This window comes from Notamacropus eugenii, chromosome 7 (genome assembly GCF_028372415.1).
Source record: "Notamacropus eugenii isolate mMacEug1 chromosome 7, mMacEug1.pri_v2, whole genome shotgun sequence".
Taxonomy (NCBI): domain Eukaryota; kingdom Metazoa; phylum Chordata; class Mammalia; order Diprotodontia; family Macropodidae; genus Notamacropus; species Notamacropus eugenii.
Genome location: NC_092878.1, coordinates 48,470,471 through 48,493,839, shown reverse-complemented (window position 1 = coordinate 48,493,839; position 23,369 = coordinate 48,470,471). Strand labels below are relative to the sequence as shown.

The window sequence follows — 23,369 nt, the reverse complement described above, 5'->3', positions numbered from 1 at the left end:
AAGGAGCATACATTCAACAGAGGGTAGGGAGAGGGAGTACAACATATATACATCTGTAAAATAAGTATCAATAAGACATCGTAAAGGACATATATAACTAGAAAAGGAGATGGCCCAGTCATATAGTGTAACGGAGAGTACAGGAACAGCCTAAATGATGCACTGCTACCTATGAAATTTTAAAAGACCAGAGAAAGACCTCAGGGCATATGGTAGATCTTCTGTGAAGGATTTTCTCTGACACAGGTTGGTGCTTAATAAATACTCATTTATTGGTCTGACTTGCCATTGGCAAGAATCCCACAGCACAAGAAGATATGGAGAGATTATGATCTGCCTGTGTGAGAATGCTCATCTAACTGAAGAGACAACTCCATCAAACTATCAGAGAACTGGCATACCTACCACAGATTTATGCATGGATTTTTCAGATCCAAAAAATTTACCGAGAACTAAGTAATAAGTAATTGTCACCTTTTATTTTAAAAACCTGGTATGCATTTTAAAAGTGAGAAGATAATGAACACTATGAATGGAATCATCTTTTATAGATGACTTCATCTTCCTAGCAAGTGGGCACAAAAGTGACTCTTTAAGCAAGTAAAATGATAAGAAATCTGTTTCTCTATGTTGAAAACATTTTTCTGTCACTTTCTTTTCCCCTTTCCTTCCCTGTAAAATAATTCTGAAAGCTTGCTTAGTTTGCTATGTGGCTCTTTGCCATGATGAGGGAGCCCAGCAGAACTTTAGCAGAAGCTTATCAGGGATTTTTAAAGATATAAAAAAGTCTGCATGTCCCCAAGAACTCCTCTACCTGATATTTCATGTGTGGCGATCTAAAAATATCTAAAACAAATCACAAACCAACATAAAATTTTAAAATTTACCTGAAATTGGGATATTCTGAGAGACTGATAACTGAACATCTCCTGTTCCTGGTGGCATGTCAATAACTAAATAGTCCAGTTGACCCCAGTCTACCTATAAATCAAAATGACAAATATGTTAAATAACAGTAGTGTACAATAGCTGAGCAAAGCTTAGTGAAATTAATCACAGTGGTCCATAACTATGAAAGAAATTAATGGCAAATGATTTGTCACCTTTTTTATATCTTCCCTGTATTGAATGGCCAGGAGTAATTTCCAAATGGCTCCTAGTACTGGCGCTGAACTCATCACAAAACTGGCTCCTACTGAAGAAAAGACTTTACTTCTATTTCATCAAATACTTTGGTATTATAATTGAAAAACAGTCTTTTTTTTTTTTAGATCACTTTGTTTTGTGAGTTCTTCATTCTCAGTGGAGGGCAACGGTATAAATTTAAAGTGAGAAATGTACTTATAAAGATACTACTGCAAATAACTTAAAAAAAAAATGATGGAAGGTCCAGCATCATTCAAGACACTTAAATATTATTAATGTTCCTATTTCTCAAATGGTAAGCTGTAGGGAACTCCAGGGGTAAGTGAATCTCATAGCCAGTGCCATGAATACAAATCACTCCTATTTACATAGCCCTCTAGGGTTCCCAAAGCACTTTCTTCAGGAAAACCCAATGAGTGAGGCAGTCTTACAAGGATTATTATGCCCTTTTACCTGTGGAGAAAACTGGACCCTGAAACAGTAAAGTGATTTGGCCACTTGGAAATTTACCACCTGAGCAAATCTTGGCTGGACTTCAACTTTCTCATATGTAAAATGACAGGGTTGAAATAGATGTCCTCTAAGGACCCTTCCATCTCTAGATTTATTAAAACTGTATTGTTCTGGTTCTCTGAAGTCAAAGTCATGTTTTCTTATAAACTAAGACAATGATATCAAACTCACAGAAACAGGGGCCACTAAAAACCATACATAAGAATCCCTGCAGGCTGCATACTGACGTAGAAAACCACACACTAATATGAATTATATCTTATTGAATTTATATTTCTTTTGTTAAATATATCCCAGTTACATTTTGATCTGGTGCAAGCCGCCTTGGAATACTGTGGGCAGCGTGTTTGACACAGGTCTGGATACTGCAATTTCCTGAAGCTTAAATCAAAATGAAAACTCAGTAGACTCTATATACTCTCTCAGGTAAAATCCCACCTTCTGCAAGTAGCTGCCACCTTCCCTTTGTGATGATTTCCTATTTATCCTGTATGGATCTTATTTGTTCATAGTTGTACAACTTCTCCCCCCACTAGATTGCGAGTTCCTTAAGGGAGGGAACTATTTTTGTTTCCCTTTGTACCCTCAGTGTACCTGGCACATAGTGGGAGCTTAATAAACACCTGTTGACTTGATTTTTTTTTGTTAGTATATTGCTATGGTGTTAACTAATCGAAATATGAAAAGGAAAAAAACTGACAAATTACAACAAAGTAGAACATTAGACCACAGAAAACCAAAAAGTAATCCATAAATGACATTAATGACAATACTAATGGACTAGTGTATATAACACTTTAAAATCTATTACCTCATTCCCTTTTATTCAGGCTGGCACACAGTAGGCACTTACTGTTTATTGACTGACTGATTGATGTTGCAAGGCATCAATTTATCTATATGTTGTAGGTGAAGAAAAACATTAGGCCTGGAGTCAGATCAGATCCCACCACCAACATTACGCACATGAACTTGGACAAGTCACTTAAATTCAAAAGGCTCAGTTTCCTTACCTCTTAAACTTGATAGACTCTGAGGTCCTTTCTACCTCTAAATCTGCAATCTTAAATCTAAAAAGTCAATCACATATACCCATACACACACACAAATGTGTACATTACACATAGGCACACACACATACTCTTGCATTCTACTTTTCTGATCCAAATTTTATTATATTATAAACTACAAGAAGCCCTGATACCATAAAAGGCCCTGATATGATGAACATCAATGGACTTCATTTTCAGTACAGAGCACTTGGCTTAGAAAATAGGTAATAAAAGCAACGTATTCCAAAGACACACCATGCCTACGGCCTACTAAACTATTTCAGAAGATGATAAAATAGGATCATTTTCATTTTATATTGACTGAATTTCAGCAAAATTGCTCCCCAAAAGGAACTTCCTCGAGGGTAACTGGTTTCTAAAAGCTGCTACATTTTGCACAGAAACTCCTTGGTACTGAAAGACTAATGTGCCTCTGTGTTTCAGGGAACATCAAGTGACTGGCGCCAACAAGTTATCATTGTTGTTCCTTGGCATTTAATCATATTTATCTGTTTGGCTCTGGTTTCTCCCTCGTTAAAATAGAAATACTGTCAAGGCCCCGTGGAACCCAAAATATTCCTTTGTTCCAACAGTTATCTCCTGATTTTAAAATACAGGAGTAAAGAGAACAGCTTAGTGCTAGTCAACTTTCATTAATACTGAACTGTATTGGCTGACAAAAAACCCCAGTTCTCTTAAAAGGTGAACAGAAAAGTGGTGCTTCTAATATAATTTGAGGTCTCCTCAGATCCTGCTTTTCCTTTGCTTACTCATATAAAGTAGGTTTTACTAATTACATAAGAATAGGTATCAAAGAAAAGTCAACCATTTCAGCTACTGCAAAGTTCTCAACAGGCCAAAATTTCTTATGAGGAAACTAGAAAATTGTGGACAGCTAGAAACATTTAAGTCAACAACACAAGGAAGATTTTTAAAAGAAAACTTCTGAAAAGGTTTTTACTATTTTAAAAAGTTCAAGTCAGTAACTGTAGAGAAGCCCAAAACAAGTCTAAGCAATTGCTTAACAACCGCTACAATTTCATTTAATTCAACAAGCAATTTATTAAGCACTTTTTATACGTTAGGCACTGCAGACACAAAGACAAAAATAAAATAGTCCCTGCCCTCAACAAACTTCCATTCTACTGAGGCAATACAATAAAAACATAGATAACACAATACAAAACTTGGTTTTCATCTCACTGCTGCCATGGTTCTCTTCCTACTCTGGGACCAATCCTTCTTTGTCTCTACAGGATCATCATGCATGTCCCACTGCCTATGTGTGAATGCATCTCAGGCTCTCTCCCCTGTCCTGGCTACTTTCTCTCTTTCTAATGAGCTCATCAGCTCCCATGATCCAAGTATCATCTCCATGTAAATGACTCCCAAATAGACAATCCACCACCTCAATTCTCTTCTGAGAAGCCAGCTTGGAGATTTAATTGTGTGCTTGATATCTCCAGCTGCCTACTCAAAAACTCCATCTGTATATAGCATAGGCATCATAAACTCAACATAAACACAAAAATTAAAAAAGGAACTGAAATTTGCCCTTTAAATCCCTATCCCAACCCTTCCTAATTCCCTAGTTTTGCTCAGGGTAGCATCATATATCTGGTCACCTTGATTCAAAAATCTCAAAATCATCCTTGATTCTTTACTTCCAATTCACCCCTCTCTATCCAATCAGTTGTCATTTGCCGCAATATTTCATGCCTCTGTCACTTTCTCTGTGCTCATACCACTCCTGGTCATCCAGGCCCTCCTGCCTCTCAGCTAGGCTATGGCAACAGTCTCATTATCAGTTTTCCTGCTGTCTTTCCCATGTCTAATCATATTCCATACAATTACCAAATTTGATCCTTCTCATGTCACTCCCCTTCTAAAGTCTCCAGCATACTAACTGTCATGTCATTCACTTATCTCTGGAACGTCCAGTTCACTATTCTGGAATTTCTCTACAATAGTCCAGAAGCCCTTTACATGAAAAGATCATTCCACCCCTGAACTTTAAACCCCTGGAATTTCCATACACTCCAAACCTGTGCTGTCTTACCATGATTTCCTGGTTCCCTCCAGAATTTCCATTTTAAGAAGGTCACCCAGGCCAGCCCTGTCTTCATTCCTCTGTATCCTACAGTCTGGACCCTCCTGGACTTAATCTAGAATGCTCTTTTACTGAGTATCTCCATCCCACCTCATATAGAAGGCAACACAGTTTAACCTTAATGATTCCTTTATGATTTCTCTTCCATGTTTACCTTTTTATGCTTCTCTTAAGTCTTGTATTTTAAAGTCAAATTTTCTCTGGTCTTCCCATCAGGAATACTTTTGAAAGATCTCTATTTCATTAAATATCCATTTTTTTCTCTTGAAAGATTATACTCAGTTTTTCTGGCTAAATAGTTCTTGGTTGTAATATCAGCTCTTTTGCCTTTGAGAATACCGTATTCCAAGCCTTCTGTTCCTTTAACATGGTAGCTGCTAAATCTTGTGTGATCCCGACAGTGACTTCATGGTACTGGAATAGTTTCTTTCTTGTTGCTTGAAATATTTTCTCTTTGACCTAGGAGCACTGGAATTGGGTTGTCATATTCCTGGCATATGTCATTTTGAGATCCTTTTTAGGTGATGATTGGTAGATTCTTTCCATTTCTATTTTACCTTCTGATTTTAGGACATTGGGGTAGTTTCACTTCATAATTTCTTGAAATATGATGCTTTCAGGTAATCCAATGATTCTTAAATTATCTCTCCTGGATCTATTTTCCAGGCCAGTTGCATTTGCAATGAGCTATTCACAATGTCTTCTATTTTTTTTATTTTGTTTTATTGTTTCTTGAGGTCTCGTGGAGTCATTAAGCTTCCCCTTTCCCCATTCTCTTTTTTAAGGCATGATTTTCTTCAGTGGACTTCTGTGCCTCTTTTTCCATTTGGTCAATTCTGCTTTTTAAGAAATTATTTTCATCAGCAAATTTTTGTATTTCTTTTCCCATTTTGCCAATTCTGTTTTTCAATTCTCTTCAGTATTTTTGTGCCTCTTTTTTCCAAACTGCTCATTGTCTTTTCAAGATCTTCTTCCTTTTCTTTACCTATTTTTTACTCTACTTCTCTTATTTGGTTTTTAAAAATTCCTTTTTACTCTTTGAGGAATTCTTGTTGGACCTATGTCCAATTCACTTTTTTTTTTTTTTTTTGCCCTTGAGGTTTTGTTTGTAGCTGTTTTGACTTCACTGTCTTCTTCTGAGGTTGCGTCTTGATCTTCCCTGTGACCATAGTGGTGTTTTATGATCAGATTCTTTTATTGTTGTTTATATAGTTTCCCACCCAATTTAGTGATTTGGAACTTTTTTTTAAATGTTGAGCTCTGTTCCCATTGGGTGGGAGAAAGGCAAGAAGGAGTTCTGTATCAAGTTTCAGGGTATTCTTTTATTGTACCTTGTATTCATTTGGGGTTTTGTCCATCATTCCTGGACCTTTAGTGAAATAGATGGGCATTTTTTTCAATTCTTTAACATTTGTAGTTAAAATTTTGAATTCCAAATTCTATCCCTCTCTCTCTTCCTTCCTCCCTGAGACAGTAAGCAATCAGATACAGGTTAATACATGTACAATTATATAAAGCATTCCCATATTAGTAATTTTGTATAAGAAGACTCAAAAGAAAGTGAAAAATAGCATGCTTCAATCTGTATTCTAACAATTCTTTCTCTGGAAGCAGATAGTATGTTTCATTAGTCCTTTGGGATTGCCCTGGATCACTGTATTGCTGAAAACAGCTAAAGCTTCAGGCTTTTTGCACTGCTGTTTTCAAAGCTAGTTTTTGGGGTTTGAAAGTTTTCATTGCTTCCAAGTAAGTGTGATGTGGTGTGTCACTGCTCTCTTGATATTCACCCAGGAAGTGCCTCTGATCCCTTCAGATTATAACTGATGATCCTCCTTGGGATCCTCCTGCCATGGGACTAGAAATGATACTGTTCCTCAGGGTCCCTGATTACTTGGGGTTGGAAGTGATGCCCCTCAGGGCTTCCACTCCCTCTTGTTTTAGAGTGATCCCTCCACCTTTAAACTGTGACCCAGAAATGGATATAGGCAGTGCTGCTGCCAAACAGGATCTAGTCCTGTGTTCAGCGATAGCACCTGTAATCTCTTTTTGACCAGTTGCTGGTCCTCTTACCATGTATCTCTGGCTTGGGAGCTCCCAAAGCTGTTGCAGCTTCTGTCTCTACCACTTAGTCCCACCAGTATTTCCCCCATATGGACTCCAGGCCAGCTTCCTCCCTTGTGTCACAGATCTCTCTTTCCAATCTCCTATACTGTCTTGGGCTGTAAGAATCGCTCAGTCTGGTGTTCTACTGACTCTGCCACTCCAGAATTCAATTTGAAATGCTATTTTAAAGTTGCTTGGAGGAGAATGTTGGGAGAACTTGGTTGAGTGCTTCTCTATGTTACCATTTTGGCTTCACCCCAAACTCAGTTTCTTCATCTGTAAAACAAGGGGATTGGACCAGAACGGCTCTAAGGCCCTTTACAACTCTATATTTATGATCCTATGTTCACTCCCTAGTACAAGCAGAAAAGGTCCTATTATATCACATTATTTAAGGGCCAGAAAGGACCTTAATATTCCAGCCCTCTCATTTTTCACTTGAAGAGGCCACGTCCCAGAAAAGTGAAGTGATTTTCTCAAGGTTACTTAACTATTTAGTAACAGGGCCAGAACTAGAACCCAAGTCTTCTACCTATATACATGTCTACATTTGTGGAAAAAATTTTATCACTTTGTAGGATAAGATATTCATTTAGGGGTTCTAACTTCTTTGGAATCTAAGAGCAGCTTAGAAAGTGCATTTAGTAGCAAAATAACTTCTTTACAGTTAAGACTGAAAGACTTTTACAGAAAATGAAATCTTCTGGATGAAAGTTTGGTTTCTAGGCTTTACGGTCAACACACACACACACACACACACACACACACACACACACACACACACACACACCAGTCTCAAGAGAGCAAAAGTCACTGTGAATGACTCCAAAAGCACTTTTTTAGAACCCTATTAAAACCATATATTGTTACCCTCAGCAACATTACATAGCCACAGTTGTTTCATTCCCCCAAACCTCTATCATGTCAAGGGTTATTCCATCTTGGTCCCTTTTTCCAAGGCATCAACCACCTAATAAGGCAAGCTATTTTTAGTTCAGGGGGGTTACAGGGTAAGACTGGTCACAGAAATAGCAAAATGAAGGAAGAAAGTGGGACACATTCCTATCTACTAACACTCTTGAGATTTCTAAAAAACTTTTATAACTCCAAAAGCCTATATGAATTATTGTACTAACCTTTTTTAAAAAGTGAAACATATAGATATCATTGATTTATATTATAATTTGGCATCTCATGTAGAGTTCACAGTGGTACCTATATTATCACAGACAAAGAAAACGCATTTGAATTATTTAGATAGCCTAAGTAAATAATGAAGGGACACAATTCCTTTTCATTATATTTGTAACTTATTTTAAAGACATGTCACCTTACTCACTATTACAGGGCACTATGAGAGGGTCTATCCTAATATTCAGCAAGGGTCACATGGTTACCATGGAAATCTTGATTCTGAATTCGTTAACTTTGTGTTCTTAAAGTATCATTCTAGGCTTCAACATCCAATCATCAAGTTCTTATTTCATTTTAAATCAATGAGGTTCACTTTCTTATCTTCTATGAATAGAAAATGTTGTACGTGTAGCTGTTTCAATTTAAGTGAACATGGCGTAGCATTAGACCAAATAATAAAAAATAAAATGCTTCAAAAGAAAAATTTTAAAGTGCCTGCATCTTTTTGATCAACTGATCTTTGAGACTGTCTTAATAGATTTTATTCACTAAACTTTTCTTTTGAGAAAAAAAATCTATCAAAGGAAAGCCAACTGTAAGAAATCATAGCCATATATACAGTGATATTTTATGAAGTTATAATTCATTATAATGTCTTGGATTTAAAATTCTTCTTCAATCACTTTTGTAATAAAATCAGAATACGAATAAAGAGACTTGGGCAAAAAAGGAGAAGAAAAAAGGAAGAAAGCAGGGTGGGAATAAGTAAGGCTACAGGCAATTTATACATACGACCTAATATTTATTTGTAAGGAATTCACTTCAGAGAAAAACAGAATCCAAGCATAGGAATTCACATTTATCTCTATTAAATTTTATGTTTCTAGACTGAGCTCATCATTCTGGCCGTTTGAGATCGTTTGGAGGCACCACCGTGGTCCTGTCTCTAATACTATTACCTTCATTACCTTGGGCAAATCATGCTAATCTTCTGAGTCTCAGGATCCTCATTTGTAAAATGGATATTATCATACCTATAGTAGTAGCTGTTGAACAGTGTTATTGTAGAGCTCAAGTGAGATAATGCATATAAAACATTTTGCAAATCTTTTTTTTCTCTTTTTCTTTGTTACATTTTAAGACCAATATCTGAGGCAGATTTACAAATATATGTACAACTGTACGACGTATACTACTCTTTATCAGTTCTTTTTCTGCAAGTACATAGCATCTTCCTTCACGGGTCCTTTATACTTGATCTGAGTATTTAAAGTATTCAGAATAACTTGGTTGTTCCCAATTATTTTCCAAACATTACTGCTGTTAACAGCATAGAACATTCACTTGGTTCTGCGCACTTCAATTTTCATTCTTTCATGCAAGTCTTTCCAAGTTTTTCTAAAATCAACCAGCTCACCACTTCTTACAGCACAGAAGTATTTCATCACAATCATATACCACATCTTGTTTAGCCATTCCCCAGTTGAGTGGCATGCCTTCAATTTCCAGTTATTTGCCATCACAAAGAGGACTATTATAAACATTTAGAACATAAAGGTGCTCTTCCTTTTTCTCCCAATCACCTTCGGGAACAATCCTATAGTGGTCGTGTTGGGTCAGAGAGTATACACAGTTTTATAATTTCTTAGACATAATTCCATATTGCTCTCTAAAACAGGTGGATCAGTTCACAGTTCTGCCAACAGTATATTAATGTTCCAGTTTTTCTACATTCCTTCCAACATTTGTCATTTCATTTTGCAAATCTTGAAGCACTATATAAATGCCAGTTTTATTATTTGGAGCCTGAATGTGTCACTTAATTGTTATCCACTTACTTATCTGTTTACATATCCTATCCTCCCCCAGACCCTCAATGGATTATAAGGGCCCTGAGACCCTTGAAGGAAGGGACTGTTTTTTGTTTATCTTGGTAGTCTTAAGGCCTACCCCAATGGCCCAGTATGCATTTAGTGAATGCTTTCAGTTGGACTGGATCTAAGGTATTAACTAGTTCTCTCCCAATTCACATCATCTGTAAATTGAATAGCCAGGGCATCTATGTTGTCCAAGTAAATGATAAAAATACTGAATAGCCTAGGGTCCAGGACAGTAAAGACCTCTATGATCCATAAATTTGGATGGGGCCATACAATGAGCTCCCAACTTCATTAACTGTATTTTCAGTCAGCCTACCTTTCTACATTCTTTCTGAAAAATTTTCATTGTTTGGGGGGCGGAGCCAAGATGACGGAGTAGAAAGACACACATACGCTAGCTCCAAACCCACAGCCCATAAAATATCTGTAAAAAAGCAGTCCCAACAAATTCTGGAGCAGCAGAAGCCACAGAACAACAGAGCGGACAAGATTTCTGTTCCAGAGAGCCCTGAAAACAGACACCAAAGGTCCTTCACGCCCCACACCCGGAGCCAAGCCCAGCCCTGCCTTGGCTGCGCAGCACCGAGAGGAGCAGATCCGAGCAGGCTTCAGGGATGGAATCTGCAGCGACCACCCGGCTCCCTCCACCCACGGGCCCCAAAGGTTGGTGAGAGGGTCTTCTCGGTTTGCCAAGAGGGGAGTGGGGTACCCTCATAACCCAGGCCCCCTTTGGAGGCAGCAGCGGAGGCGGGAGCAGACCAGGGCTCCCCAAGCAGCCAGGAGCCCGGATCCATTGTTGAAGGTCTCTGTATAAACCCCCAGAGGGAACTGAGTCCCGAGAGGCAGCCCTGCCCCCACCTGGGCACCTGAACTTAATCTCACACTAAATGGCAGCCTTGCCCCCACCAAAAGCCCTGAGGCTGGGAAGCAGCATTTGAATCTCAGAAGCCAAGTGCTGGCTGGGCAGATCTGGAGGCAAAGTGGGTGTGAAGAGAATACTCAGAAGTCAAGTCACTGGCTGGGAAAATGCCCAGAAAAGAGAAAAAAAATAAGACTATAGAAGGTTACTTTCTTGGTGAACAGGTATTTCCTCCCTTCCTTTCTGATGAGGAAGAACAATGCTTACCATCAGGCAAAGACACAGAAGTCAAGGCTTCTGTATCCCAGACTACCCAATGGGCTCAGGCCATGGAAGAGCTCAAAAAGGATTTTGAAAATCAAGTTAGAGAGGTAGAGGAAAAACTGGGAAGAGAAATGAGAGAGATGCAAGAAAAGTATGAAAAGTGGGTCAGCAACTTGCTAAAGGAGAACCAAAATAATGCTGAAGAAAATAACTCCTTGAAAAATAGGCTAACTCAATTGGCAAAAGAGGTTCAAAAAGCCAATGAGGAGAAGAATGCTTTAAAAAGCAGAATTAGCCAAATGGAAAAGGAAGTTCAAAAGCTCACTGAAGAAGATAGTTCTTTCAAAATTAGAATGGAACAGATGGAGGCCAATGACTTTAGGAGAAACCAAGAAATCACAAAACAAAACCAAAAGAATGAAAAAATGGAAGAGAATGTGAAATATCTCATTGGAAAAACAACTGACCTGGAAAACAGATCCAGGAGAGACAATTTAAAAATTATGGGCCTACCTGAAAGCCATGATCAAAAAAAGCGCCTAGACATCATCTTTCATGACATTATCAAGGAAAACTGCCCTGAGATTCTAGAACCAGAGGGCAAAATAAGTATTCAAGGAATCCACAGATCACCGCCTGAAAGAGATCCAAAAAGAGAAACTCCTAGGAACATTGTGGCCAAATTCCAGAGTTCCCAGGTCAAGGAGAAAATATTGCAAGCAGCTACAAAGAAACAATTCAAGTATTGTGGAAATACAATCAGGATAACACAAGATCTAGCAGCTTCTACATTAAGGGATCGAAGGGCATGGAATGGGACATTCTAGAAGTCAAAGGAACTAGGACTAAAACCAAGAATCACCTACCCAGCAAAACTGAGTATAATACTTCAGGGGAAAAATTGGTCTTTCAATGAAATAGAGGACTTTCAAGCATTCTTGATGAAAAGACCAGAGATGAAAAGAAAATCTGACTTTCAAACACAAGAATGAAGAGAAGCATGAAAAAGTAAACAGCAAAGAGAAGTCATAAGGGACTTACTAAAGTTGAACTGTTTACATTCCTACATGGAAAGATAATATTTGTAACTCTTGAAACTATTCAGTATCTGGGTACTGGGTAGGATAACACACACACACATGCACATGCACACGCACACACACATAGAGACAGTGCACAGAGTGAATTGAAGAGGATGGGATAAGATCTTAAAAAAATGAAATCAAGCAGTGAGAGAGAAATATATTGGGAGGAGAAAGGGAGAAATGGAATGGGGCAAATTATCTCTCATAAAAGAGGCAAGCAAAAGACTTATTAGTGGAGGGATAAAGAGGGGAGGTGAGAGAAAAACAAGAAGTTTACTCTCATCACATTCCACTAAAGGAAGGAATAAAATGCACACTCATTTTGGTATGAAAACCTCTTACAATACAGGAAAGTGGGGGAGAAGGGGATAAGCAAGGTGGGGGGGATGATGGAAGGGAGGGCATGGGGAGAAGGGAGCAATTTGAGGTCGACACTCTTGGGGAGGGACAGGATCAAAAGAGAGAACAGAAGCAATGTGGGGCAGGATAGGATGGAGGGAAATATAGTTAGTCTTATACAACACGACTATTATGGAAGTCATTTGCAAAACTACACAGATTTGGCCTATATTGAATTGCTTGCCTTCCAAAGGGAAAGGGTGGGGAGAGAGGGAGGAAAAGAAGTTGGAACTCAAAGTTTTAGGAACAACTGTCGAGTACTGTTCTTGCCACTAGGAAATAAGAAATACAGGTAAAGGGGTATAGAAAGTTATTTGGCCCTACAGGACAAAAGAGAAGATGGAGACAAGGGCAGAGAGGGATGATAGAAGAGAGAGCAGATTGGTGATAGGGGCAATTAGAATGCTCAGTGTTTTGGGGTGGGGGGAGGGGACAAAAGGGGAGAAAATTTGGAACCCAAAATTTTGTGAAAATGAATGTTAAAAGACAGATAGATAGATAGATAAATAAATAGATAGATAAAAGATTTTCATTGTTAGAGATGAACTTGACACATAAAAAAAAGGTATCAAGAAAAATTTATTAAAAATGGAGTTCAGAGGAGGGAAGGCCTTCCACACTCCTTCCTTGAAGGAATGGGCAGCTTCCAGCATGGCCTCCAGAAGGACTAGGACCAGGTCAGGACGAGGCCAGACCCTTACAGAGTTCTGGCCTTTGCACCTCTCCTAGCCATGTGACTTCATGTTATCCCCTGACAGGCTTTCCCTCAAACACTTATTGAGCATGCTCATTAATTTTCTGACCTTCACCTCACCCCGGATCAACCAGAAGTGTGGAAATAAAACTTACTCCCTGTTCCCACATCATGAAAAATGGTGTCAAATGCCTGGCTGAAAACAACATATACTACATCTAGAGCATCCCCCTGACCAAATAGTTTAATAATCCAGTCCAAACAAAAGGATATTAGGTTAAGCTGGCATGACCTGCTGCTCTACATCATGTGAGTTCTTAGAGATTACTGTTTCCCTGTCTAAATACATGCCAAGCATCAATTTGCCATCAATAGCACATCTGCAATCTTACTGACACAAAGTCAATTCCAATTAACTCCTTGAGAGTAGAGACTCTCTCATTTCTGCTTGTGAACTCAGTGCCTGGCACAGGGCCTGACATACAGTGCTCACCTAATAAATGTTTGTTGATTTATGATTGGGTGATGGGAGGGAGGAGTTTCCTGAAAAGATTGATGTGAATGTGCAAAGAATTAATTAAACAACTTAGCTATATAAAGATTTGTACAGAAGACAGATACAAAGGCATGACATGGAAGTATAAGAATAGTATAAAAGTATTAATGCTTAAGATGAATTGGGACTGAAGAGGAAAGCTAACAAAAAGCAGAGGTTTAATTAGTATTGAGGAAAGAAAAATAATCAAAAAAGGTAGGGATAGTATTGCTGTTTAGGGTAGGTGGGATGATGATAATTAACAAGAGAGTTAAAGCAGATCTGTTGAAGTCTTCTCCAGTTTATTTTTTTCTGCCAAAGAGAATAACCCCTAGACTGGAAAAGGCAGGAGGAAATAGCTAATAGAGACCTGGCAACCAATATAAAGAACAAAAGGGAGAACCAAAGGGCCATGGATGAACTAAAGTCAACCGAACCAAATGAGCCATTGTCAATGATATTCAGAAGGCCATGGAGCTGAAAAGGAACAAGAGTCCTGACTTTTCCAAAGAAAAAAAGAAGTAAGAACAGAACTTGTAAACTGTACTTCAGTGAGATGACTTCAATTTCCAGCCAAATTCTTGAATCTATTATTCAAGAGATGGTTAGTGACTATCTTGGCAAGAAAGGGGTGATTTCATCAAAGACCAATCATGCTAAAGCTCATTTTGCTTTCTTTTGTTTTTTTAACAAGATAACTAAATTAGCACCTCAGGGAAATGCCATAGATAATGTTTACTTAGATTTCCACAAAATATTTAATCAAGTATCTCATGCTAATCTTTGTGAAAAAAGGTAAAGAGATATGAACTAGACCAGTGGTGTCAAATTCACTAAATCCGATGTAAGGATTCCTCTGGTAATGTATTGCTTTAGAAAACTACATGTTAACATTTTCTGCGTTTTACTACATTGTTATTTATTTTGTTACATATTTCCCAATTACATTTTAACTTAGTTCTAGCAGCATGCGGGAGTATTGTGGACCGTGTAGGCATGTTTAACATCTCTGGGCTAAACAACGGATTCTGAATTAAATGAACTGCCAGAAACTAAAAGTAGTCATTAATGGTTCAATGTTGACAGGAAAGTAAGTCTCTACCGGAGATCTGGAGGCCTATGCATGACCACATGAAATGTGCTAGGCCCTATATGCTCTTTTTCTCAATATTTTGGATAAAGGTCTATATGTCATTCTTATCAAATTTTTAGATGACATAAAACTGGGAGTGATAGCTAACATACGAGATGACAGAGTCAGAATCCAAAAAGATTTTGACAGGTTAGAATACTGAATGAATCTAATCAAGTGTAAGTTAATAGGGTTAAGTATAAAGTCTTACACAGAGGCTCAACAAATTGCCTTCACAAGGAAAGAATGGAGGAGGTATGATTACTAGTCTAAAGATGACCTGGGGGTTTTAGTGGACTGCAAACTTCATATGATTCAAGTGTGACATAGTAGGCAAAAAAGCTAATGCAATTCTGGGTTGCACTAAGAGAAGTCTTGCTTCCATGGCTGATAAGCAGGTGATAGTGTTACTGGACCCAGCCCTGAGAAGTACACATTTGGAGAACTGTGTTCAGACCCAGAAATCACACTGTAACAAAGACAAAAATAAGCTGCAGAACACAGGCAGGATGGCAATCTGAATGGTGAAGTAATTCAAGCCCATGCTACTCTGAAATTCTGTACTTCTGTGTTCTATGGAGTATACTGTCTACACAAGTACAGATCACCATCTACTCGTGTTTTCTGATCCTGAGAAATTCTTTCACACATTCTTCCATAAATCCCCCTCAGAAGATCTACCTAACACAAGTATAGACCTTCCTGTGAGTCTTAAAATATTTTGTGGATATCAGTGCCACACTCAGGCCTGTCTCTTTTATTCTTTTTGCTCTTACTACATGACCTGACCCACCTCTCTCTCTGGTCATTTATGTCCTTGAGAATGTCTTCTGTGCTATTTATTATATGCAAGTTGTTACTGGTAATATACTGCAGTGTGCTCACACCCACCAGATGTCTTTCTATTTATGTTTACAAAGTGCTTAGCACAGCGCTTGGCACATAGAAGTTGCTGCCTGGCAGAGAGTAAGCACTTAATAAATGCTCATTGAATGACTGACTGACTCCTAAGATTGTGATATTCTTGGCCACAAACATCACTTACAGAATACTGGTGTGAAAAAGGTGAGATTTGGTGGAAGGAAGCAAGCAGCTCAGGATCACTAGAAGAGTTATAATTTCCCAAATGTAATTCAGCATTCATTCTTCCTCTTCTTTAATTCTTATTGTCTACTACAGGGCCTCTCCACGCAAGATGCATGCACTAACTAACCCACAAAATCACTGAGCTTGTTATAGAATCTGATGAACTCAGAAGCCTCAGAGGACATCTGGTCCAACTCCGATCTGAAAAACGATCACCTCTCCAACATAAGAAAGATTCACCCAAGGCACATTAGACCTATCATGTGAGAATATACAAGAATTCACATAGTATCTAATCTAGGCAGTGGCATCCCAGAGTCAGCTCTTATTAGCATAGGAAAGTCAACTGTTAAATTGTGATCACTGAAACCTCAGAAACTGGCAAATGTTTCATGTGTTGTTTTCTCGATTATCTAACTTAAGGAAGGGATGGAGAAAATGTTAATAGTGAAAACTAAACTTAAAAGTATGTCATTTGTATTTTTTTGTCAAACATTTACTAGCACACTTCTGGGTCTAGGCATGTAGGCAGCACAATGAGATAGAATGCTAGACTTGGAATCAGAAAGACTGTCTTAGCTATATATATATATATAACTTAAGGCAAGTCACTAAATCTCTCAGCCTCAGTTTCCTTATCTATAATAGAGAGATAATCATAGCACCTATCTTATAGAGTTGTTGTGAGGAGGATAAAATGAAATAATACATGCAAAGTACTTTGTAAACTTAAAGGCATTATATAAATGCTGGCTATTATTAGTGTCCACTATTCCTCTGCTCTGGCTACATAATGAGTCCACCTCCTATTCCAATCATACATTGCCTGAATGGCAGTTTCTGAGAAAGGATGGATATCTAATTTATGGCTCAAGATACCCTAGGTTGAAGTCCTACACCATACATAACAGTTGCATGACCATGGACAAAATACTTAAATTCTCTATGCCCCAGGCATGTCTCTAAAACTTTAAGTTAAAGAGAAATTGCTGATCTGCACAGAGGGAGAACTCTGCACACTGGAACTTCTGCTCCCTACGTCACAATAATGAAATCACAGATATGGACAAAGTTAAATAAATAAATGTTGTGCCACTTATTACATAAGTCATCAGCAGTAACATGCTGCACCCCATTTATAATTATGAGACAAAACTTTTCAGACCTTTAGGTGCCCAACAATTTTGATTCTTTGGAGACTGTGGTGTTTCATGAGTCACAGCCTATGGCAACGTTAAGTGAATACCAGTATTTCAAAGGGTGAATTTTTGTATCAGACAGAAGCTTGGGATCACTTAAAGCACTGAGTAATTTCCCAAATCCTCAATATGGCTGGCTCTCTTCTTCCTAATTCAATTTTGTACAAGCTCATTATCATAAAGGGCTTGGCAGAGTTAGCTCTGCCACATGCCCAAAAGCCACAAGAAATGCCCTTTTAGAGATCAGCTGGCCAACTTGCTTTACATTTATTGTAAGGAATATGAGCAAATAGACTACCAGAAAATAATTACAGCTCATTGCCAACATCTATTGAAAAGGATAATGAGGAAGAAAAATTCCACGATGAAACTGATGAGATACCCCAAATTAAGTCAACATATATCTAAGTATTCTGTCTCTTCAATGCAAACATGAGCTTAAGGGAAAATGTTGAAACATCTGTTGCAACAAATGGGTCAGAATTAAGAAATTAAAAAAGCCAAATGCATACAAGGTACTCAGAGGTCTCCTATTTATGCATCTTGGATATTCAAGAAAAAAAATGAGATCACTAGACATGAGCACCAAACCAGGAGAAAATGAAATTTACTACATTCTAACAAACAGAAAACAACTGGTAATTGATGAAGGACTTATTTGAAAAATCAAATATATATGCATATATATGTATATATAAGATGGCTAGCTTGTGAAAGCAAAAGAGAAAATTAACCCTAAGCTAGAAGAAAGAATAAAGATGAAAAGATATGGCACGCAATATAACAGGTTTTACCTGATCCAAAAAATTTAATACTAAGAAATGGGAACTAAATAACAAAAAAGATAACACGATAAACTGTTACCATTTCCCAAATAAGTTTAATTAAGGAAAATGTAATCACCACAATTAGGAGACCAGAAGAACCCAGAAACTGCCTCAGCGAATAAACTCTCGAGCTCACTGCCAAGAGGAGAAACATCAGTCAAGGCCAATGCCAGCTTGGAATGTAAATATATGTGCAAAATCTTGTGGATAAGGGAAGATTATGAACTGTATCACTCCATAAAACATCCAAGTACAGCACAGGGAAAAATGAGTTTGCAAAAATCTTGGGGAAAGACCCAATTAAACTACAAGTATTTAAAAATGAAACTGGAAAGAAGAAAATGAGGGGGAAAAAATGAAAGTACTCTTTAATGTGAATAATCAATGTAATTTAACAATAATGTTCAGTCTGGATTATAGAACTCTATATGGACTTTTAAGAAGAGGGACACATCTACAAAAGACATGTTGGGACTACCATGTAACTAACAAAAGAAACAGTCTGTTAAAGATCAAGATGTACGTGAAAATAGAGGGAAAAGAACACTACTGAGGTAGTAGGCTAGAAACACGAGGTTCAGATACAGCTCTACCACTAATTCTTCCTGTGATCTTAGACAAGTTATTATTCCTCCTCTATGGCAGAGAAATAAGAAATGCTCTGTCTGTCTCACAGAGATGCTGCAAGGTTAAGCTGAGAAAATGGGCAGAGAAACATTTCACTGTTTTCACTCGAGCATGGGTTCCTTTTCCTATTCATTACTTCAGTAGCCTCAAAATGGGTTTCCTTGCCTCTAACCTTAATGTTACTTCTGTTTACTTGCTTTTCAGGGATGTCTGATTCTTTGTGACCCCATCTGGGATTTTCTTGGCAAAGACACTGCAGAGGTTTGTAAATTTCTTCTCTAGCTCATCTTACAAATGAGGAAACTGAGGCAAACAGGATTAAGTGACTTGCCCAGGGTCACACAGCCAGTCAAGGTCTGAGGCTGACTCCATGCACAGCACTCTACCCACATGGCCACCTAGCTGTCCAAGATTTCTAAGGTGTGGAAGTAGGGAAAGTTCTATAAGCAGAGCAGCTTGGTGTGGTATGGGATCATTTTGTTGTTCAGTCATTCAGTCTTATCCGACCCTTCATGACTCCATGACCTTACTGGAGTGGTTTGTCATTTCCTTCTCCAATGAATTAAAGCAAACAATGTTTAAGTGACTTGCCCAAGATCACCCAGCTAATATGTCTAGACATATCTGAACTCAGGTCTACTTGACTCAATGTCCTGCATTCTATCCACTATGCTGTTTAACTGCCATGAGTGGGACCATGAGTGGATCTCAAATCTCTGTGGAGAAGCAGAGAATCTGTAAACAGATTTTTGCCCCCTAAAACATCACCCATAATCTCACTGCCAAAATCAAGGATTGAACCAGGAACCTTTCTATCTTCAGTCTAATGTTCTCCCAACTAAGCTATTTCAGCCTAATGATCCTAGTGGATAATTATGTACACGTCTGAATACGTAATTCCTCTGCCCAAAAGCCTTATGTGGCCTCCAATGAGGTCCGTTGGCATTCCAGGACCTTCGCAACATGGTACTGCCCAGTCATTCAATACTGCTTTGCACCAACACTGGATTATTCCCAGTCTCCACTCCTCCTTTCCAGCCACTTTCTTGCTTTTGTGTTCATACTGCTGCCTGCATGTACATGCTTTCCATCTTCTCAAACCCATAACTTACCTCTTGAGAATTTTATGCATCTCTCAAGATTCTAACATCAATGCAGCCTGCCCTGAGCTCCCCCAAAATTCTTTTCCATTTGGTATTCTGCACCTTTAAATTCTAATCAGGTTCTTTGTTGTATTATAATTATTTGCACAGATGTCAAAACCTCCTGCTAAACTGTCAGGTACACAAGGATGGTAACTTTTTGTTGTTCAGTCAATTCAGTTATGTCTGACTCTTCATCAGACTCCCTAGTGGGGTTTGCTTGACCAAGATGCTGGAGGGGTTTGCCATTTCCTTCTCTAGCTCATTTTACATATGAGGAAACTGAGGCAAACAATTAAGTGACCTGCCCAGGGTCACATAGTTAGGAAGTGTCTGAGGCCATAGTTGAACTCAGGAAGATGAGTCCTTCTGACTTCAGATCTGGTACACCACCCACTGGACTATCTAGTTGCCCCAGGGATAGAATCTGTGTCTTAATCTCTGTATTTCTTCAGTGGGACAGCACAATGATCTGTTCGTGGCAGGCATTTAAAAAATAGCTGTCAAATTGAAAGGACTTTGAACAAAGTTATATATACTATATAAGTATACTACATAGTTACTGAGTGCTATACATCAAGCAAAATAATTTAAGTTTTCAATACAATTTTGCCATGAGGCAAAATTCACATTTTAAAACTATACCATTGTCTTTGTAAGGAAATAGGTATCCATTTCTCAATTTACCAAATATCAAAATCATCTGAACAAGTAATTTTAAAATGCCTTTTCCAGATGCCTGGATGACTCACACACAGCTAAATGGATTTTCTTCAGATTAAGGCAGGGAAAACAACTCTCGAGGGTAAAACTAAGCATGAAAATATTCAGTTAAAATATAATTTTAGAAATTTTGAAATGACTGAAAACGAAGACTTAAGAATAAAACTGATAGGATGTCACCTCTGGAAAGTGAAAATATAATTCTTAACATTTATATTTTAGTGACCCCTTTCCACGTTCTCTATGAATGTTAAAGTCCAAGACAAAATCATCTGTAGTTTTATAGCTCAAAGTAAACAGCAGTGCTAGCCATAATTTGATTTTAACCTGAAACAAGGGCTTTTAAGGAAAATATCAAAATAAGAATATGTATGGCTCTGAATTTTTCCCTGTCTAGACACACTCAACTTTTTACAAGGTCCTTCATCCCACATCTTTATATTAGATACATATATCCTTACAACACATCAGAGAAAACTGAGATTACTAAATTGCAGCACAGTGAAAAAGAGGCCTGAACTTTTAAGTGTCCCATTAAAACGGCATCTGTTTCTTCCTTCTCATTTAAGTAGATTGGTCATTAGAACTCCACTGGCTCACAACAATTCTGTGCCCTAATGAGTCAATGAATTTGGCAAAGCAACTGGAAGCTGTGCTGTAGCACATCCAAAAGGGGGACTTCCTTGGGTGTATATCCTGCTTCTGCTTATAAATAGTTATACACATTTAGTTCTCTCTGAATGAAGCAAGCTAAATTATGATGGAGCCTGATCTTAATTCAGACACTATATTAGACATAATTGTATAAAATCTCCCTCTCTGGACCTCAGTTTCTCACCAATAAAATTGGAAGATAAATGCTATATGAAGGAAAGTCACATGAAAATGATATCATTAAACCACTAACGGGGCATGGAGGTGCAGGGGGAAGAGCAGGAAATGTTAGATTTGCATGATTCCATCCTAACACTTTTTCAACATCGTATATTTATTGAGACAGTTAAGACTTTATTAAGTTTGTTCCCCATTGTTAGAGAGACAAGTTCAATAAACACCACAAATCAACAGATAAGATTATAACAAAAGTCATCAAGTAATGATCATAAAAGCAAAAAAAACATAGTAATTTGAACCGCAGTTAAAATGACCATGATTCTAGCTCTAATATCAAAAACGTCATCCATGCCCATCAAATTGCGGACAAACTGTGACATATGAATCAATAGAACACTGAGCTATAAGAAACAATGGAGATTAATTTATAGCTACTTCAGAAAACTTGTTTGAACTGATGAATAGTGAAATGAAAGGAACCAGGAAAACAATTTACATAACGATCACAATAACAAAAAGAAAAAATACTAAACCAATACAATTCTGATCAATGCAGTGACTAACCGTGACATCAGTGAAATGAGGAAAAAGCATTTCTTCTATCAACAGAGATGCAGTGGGCTACAGGTATCCAATGAGTCACGCTGTTACGAGACATGGTCAATATATTTATTTGTTTTGCTCAGCTGTACTTAGTTATGACAGAAGATTCTACTTGGGAGAAAATAAAAAGAGGAATTGGAAAATGCTAAGAATGTTAAAAAGAGACAAAGTCAATAAAATATTTTAAAGTGTCATTTGTGCCTCACAGATTATGATGCAAGTTTATTAACTCTAGTTATAGCCTGATCAGTCTTCACTGACAATGTCAGTCATGAACCTGCAGTGCAGTCACATTAAAATCCAGAAAGAATCCCCATCTCCTGCCTCCTACTTCCACCCCGCAAATACTCTCCCTCCCTCAGAGTTTGAGATATTATTTTGTGCTATATGACAAATGCATATTTTGCTGGAAAATTTCAAATAGTAAGTATCAAATATTTAGTGGAAAGCTGATAGTTCTATTCAGAGAAGCAGAATTCTTTGCCAAGAGTCACTGGAAATCTAAGTGAGACTTGTAATCATGTGTGGTAAACAGTAGACTGCTATACTGCTTGAGGGTGAAGGAGTAATAACCAGTCTAAGAGAACCTTGGTCTTTCTCAAATAATACCAACAAGCTAAGGCTATGTTACATAAAAACTTAAAAATAAAATGAAGATACAGCCTAGTCCTACCCCATAAAGGCAGCTGATTTCACCCAGGAATTTTGTTTCATTTTCCTGCAGTATCACACACTATTTATGCTAATGGTAAATTATGTATGGAGTGTAACGGTATTTGGGTGAGAATATAGTTTTACAGAAACAGTTTTTTTTCCAAAACTATCTCATCATTTTTACCAGGGTTTTAATCAGACCGCAGAGTTCACAGTGACATTATGACGACTATAATAATTTTGTACACATGCAGATATATATATATATATCTCTAATGATTTGCAGTTTCCATAGTACTTTCACATGAATTATCTCATTTGATCCTCTTGACAACCTTGTGAAAGAGCCAAGACAGGTGCCATTATTCCCTTTTTACTGAGGAAGAAAAAAGACTTAGAGAGGTTAAGGGGCTTGTCCAAAGTCACATAATTAGTAGATGAAGGTATTGGGACTAGAAGCCGTGTCTTCTGACATCCACTACATCCACTACAATTGCTTTGAAAGTGTGAAGTAATAGAATGTTCCAGGGCTGCTCAAATTGTTTTCAATTTCTCATTAACATTCTTATCTTCCCTTCTATGCTTGTTTTTTAGTTTGGAGGCTATTTTTAAGCCAGCTTAATTTCTTCAAAGCATTTGATCTATATTACTTTTTTAGTTTGGTTTACATAAATTTACACAGAGTTTTAGATTCTAAGGGACTTCAAAGATCATGTAGTCCAATCTATACCAGATTAGGAAGGTACTCTGTAACAAACTCAGCAACTA

The 23,369-nt window shown here is 37.8% G+C and overlaps 1 protein-coding gene across 7 annotated transcripts in view; it reads right to left on the bottom strand.

Annotated features, from left to right (window-relative positions):
* NUBPL (NUBP iron-sulfur cluster assembly factor, mitochondrial) overlaps positions 1-23,369 on the bottom strand; it is a 324,405-nt gene that overhangs the window by 117,507 nt on the left and 183,529 nt on the right. For all 7 annotated transcript variants that reach the window (XM_072623391.1, XM_072623388.1, XM_072623390.1 and 4 more), the window contains one exon: positions 888-981. In XM_072623391.1, the coding sequence (XP_072479492.1) occupies positions 888-981 (94 nt within the window). The remainder of the gene's footprint in view (positions 1-887; positions 982-23,369) is intronic.